The 2,953-nt window shown below is 60.9% G+C and overlaps 1 protein-coding gene across 1 annotated transcript in view; it reads left to right on the top strand.

Moving 5' to 3' along the window:
- Positions 1–1,675: 1,675 nt before the first annotated feature.
- The window catches only part of SYT12 (synaptotagmin 12), an 8,778-nt gene continuing 7,500 nt past the window's right edge, over positions 1,676–2,953 (top strand). The window contains exon 1 of the mRNA XM_035893054.1: positions 1,676–1,936. Within this exon, the coding sequence (XP_035748947.1) occupies positions 1,676–1,936 (261 nt within the window). The remainder of the gene's footprint in view (positions 1,937–2,953) is intronic.

Raw genomic sequence — 2,953 nt, 5'->3', positions numbered from 1 at the left:
GTGTTTGTTACCTGCCCAGGTAAAATACGGACCCAACCGGTGCTGGTGCTGAGCAGGACCCAGCCGGTGCTGGGAAGGATCCAGACTTTTGCCGGCTGCGAAGCCGACGTTCCCGTTGCGAGCCTCAGAGCCGTGGGAGGTGCAGGATGTCGTCAAGTTTTGGATGTGTGGGTTGTTGGGATTTTGGGGGGGGGTTTTTTGACAACCGTGCCCACGGCAAACTTGATCCTACTTTTCTGCCTTGCGGATCAAGGCCGGGCAGGGCTTTCCCCCCTCCGGCAGGAGAGGGATGGAGAAGGATGGAAAAGCTTTGCTCGGAGCCCGGGTGGGTGCTGGAGGAGGGGAGGGGGGTATTGCTGAAGGGCCAAGCTCACCGGTGAGAAGAGTTCAGCCCGGTCTTGGGTACCTGGCAGAACCAGGCGTTGGTGTCTGGGTCAGGGCAAGAAGGAGAGGATGAACACGGAGGTCGCTGCTGCGGTTTCTAACTTGGATTGTGAAATTTTGGGATCGCGGTGCGCTCTGGAGGGTGTCTGCACGGCACGGGGCCGTGCCCGCGTTGCTCCAGGTGCTCTGGGACCAGCAACAAGGGGTTCCGTGGGAGCCGTTTCAGGCCTTGGAGGGTCACGGTGCCAAAAGAGCAGCGAGGTGTCAACCCCCCCGCTAAGGCTGGGGGGAGGGCCCCCCTCTTCCAGCGGGGACACGAGGCTTCGCTGCCTGCATCGAGCCGCTTGGACTCGATGGTCTTAAAGGTCTTTTCCAACCAAAGTGATTCAATGATTTCATCATTCCCCCACGCAGGAAGAGGTATCCCGGGCTCTGCAGCAGCTCGCGAGGGAAGCGGAGCTGCCCCGAACCTCCAGCGGAGGGATGCTGCGGCGGGCGGAGGGGCCTCGGCACCCCCTGAGCCGGGCTCTGCCCAGCCTCCAGGTCTCCAGGGAAGAAAAACCATGGAGGCTGGCGCTGCCGGCAGCGGGAGAGCAGTGCCTGGCCCCTCCTAATCCCTCGGATTTGATTTCCCAGGAAGGGATTTGAAAGGCCGGTCGGGGGGGACGGCAGCGCGCCTCAGCGAAACGCTCGCAGGGAAGAGCTTAGGTACCAGCAAATGCGATAAATCCCTTCCCCGAGCGCCTCGCCCCTTCGTTTGCTCGCTGGGGAAAGGCTGATGCTGCTTTGCTGGTAGGAAAACACCGAATTTAATCCCTGTGTGCTGAGCGCTGCGGCCGCTCGGTGTCTCCCTGGGTGAGGCTTTGGCAATCTGGTTCAGCTGCTGCTTTATAGGGCGCATGAGAAAAGGCTGGGGGGGAAGCTTTCAAAGAAATGGAAAATTGGGAATTATTTCCAAAAGAAATTGGAAAGAAATGGAGGGGTTTTAAGAGGGATGTTTGCCCTGCTGCAGGGAACGGCGGTCCTGGAAACGTCCGTAGTTTTGTATTGAAAAACCCCACCAGGAAACACTGGAAGAACTGGGGCCTCTAAACTGGGCTCAGCAGTTTCCCAGGGCAGGAAAGGCGGCTCTGTGGGTAAATCTGTGGGTAAATGGGTGCGAACCCATTAAGCTGTCAGCGTGGATTTCCAGCGCTGAACAGCAAAGCGTCCCTTAAGCTGAGCTCAGTCCGTACGTGACACGAGCTCAGCACGTTCTCAGCCAAGACTTCACCCGGTGTTTATCCGTCGCATGCCGAGGTTTGCGTCCGAGGAAGGCGGGCGGGGGATGAGCGGGCACCTCCCAGCCTTGCTGTCGTTTTGGGTTAGTGCCTTTAGGAAAGCCCCCTCCTCCTGCCGGGCCGGCGTGGCCCTTGCCAAGGGGTCCCCCGGCCCCGTCAGCGCGGCTGCTGTGAATGCGCTGCAGTTCCTGCCTTTGCCTGTTAAATCCAAGCCTGGGTGGTCGGGGGGGGTGTTGGTGACCCCCACAGTGCCTGAATCTGTGAGCACCCCGGTGAGCTGACACCCAAATATCGCCTCACCGTCCAGCTGAGGCATATCCAGCTCTTCCTCGGGCTTTGGGGCTCTGCGAGGGGGTTCAGGGGGGCTCTGATGGGGATGGAGGGGAGATCTTAAGCGCGGTGCTGAGGATGGGTCCCTGGGCTTGGGGTTCGGGGGCTGTGGGATCGCGCCGGCAGACCGTGGTCCGTGATCTCCTGGTGCAGATGCCAGGTGGCAGGGGGGTGCTCGTTGGATTTGCTCGTTGGGTGTTTGCGGGGGATCCCAAACCCCCTTTGCATAGCGGGAAGCAGCTGGCTTGGATAAAACCCCCTTGGGCACCGCACGGTGCCTGCGCTGGGATGGGCTCGGAGGAGCAGCTTCCTTACGTTTAGGATGGATCTCGCCTTCGCCTCACCTGGGAAAACCCCTTCGGGGAAGAAGGCGATTGCGCTTTCCCGCTGTGGGAATCGATTCCTGGGGAACGGCACCATCCAACCCTGCAGCCAGCCAGAACCCGGGCTGCTCCTCTCACCCGTGGCCACGGCGGAGCCTCCAGCACCCTGGGGTGAGGCTGAGGAGGGAGGGAGGAGGCAAAGGCGAGAGCTGAGCTGGAAAAGAGATGAGAAAAGCAGCAAAAGGGCTCCTGGAGGGGAGACGTCCACGCAAAGCCCGACTGAAAACGTCACCCATTAAATGGCCCCGGGGTCAACGACGCGGCTCTGCGTCGGCGCGGCCACGCTCCTGGCTCCCCAGGGCTTCTCAGTCCCTTCTTTCGCTCCTCCGATAGCGGCTGCCATGCTTTAGCGTGCCTTTGCTCTGCGCCGGGGGGGGAACCGCCGAGGCCAGGAGCGATGGAGGGGGAGCAGCTATTCAGCACCCCTGCTAAAAAATCGACCGGCAGCTCTTTGTTCATTTTTTTCCCCGTTCCCCTAACTCGCTGTCTCGCGCGTTGCAGGCCGTCCCGCTAGCGGGGAGCGTTTGCCATGGACAACGGTCACGTAAGCAGATACCGCTTAAGCGGTGAGTACCC

Source organism: Egretta garzetta, unplaced genomic scaffold (assembly GCF_000687185.1).
Source record: "Egretta garzetta isolate BGI_Z169 unplaced genomic scaffold, ASM68718v1 scaffold904, whole genome shotgun sequence".
Taxonomy (NCBI): Eukaryota; Metazoa; Chordata; class Aves; order Pelecaniformes; family Ardeidae; genus Egretta; species Egretta garzetta.
The sequence above is the reverse complement of the archived record's forward strand: the minus strand, read 5'-3'. Positions and strand labels throughout refer to the sequence as shown.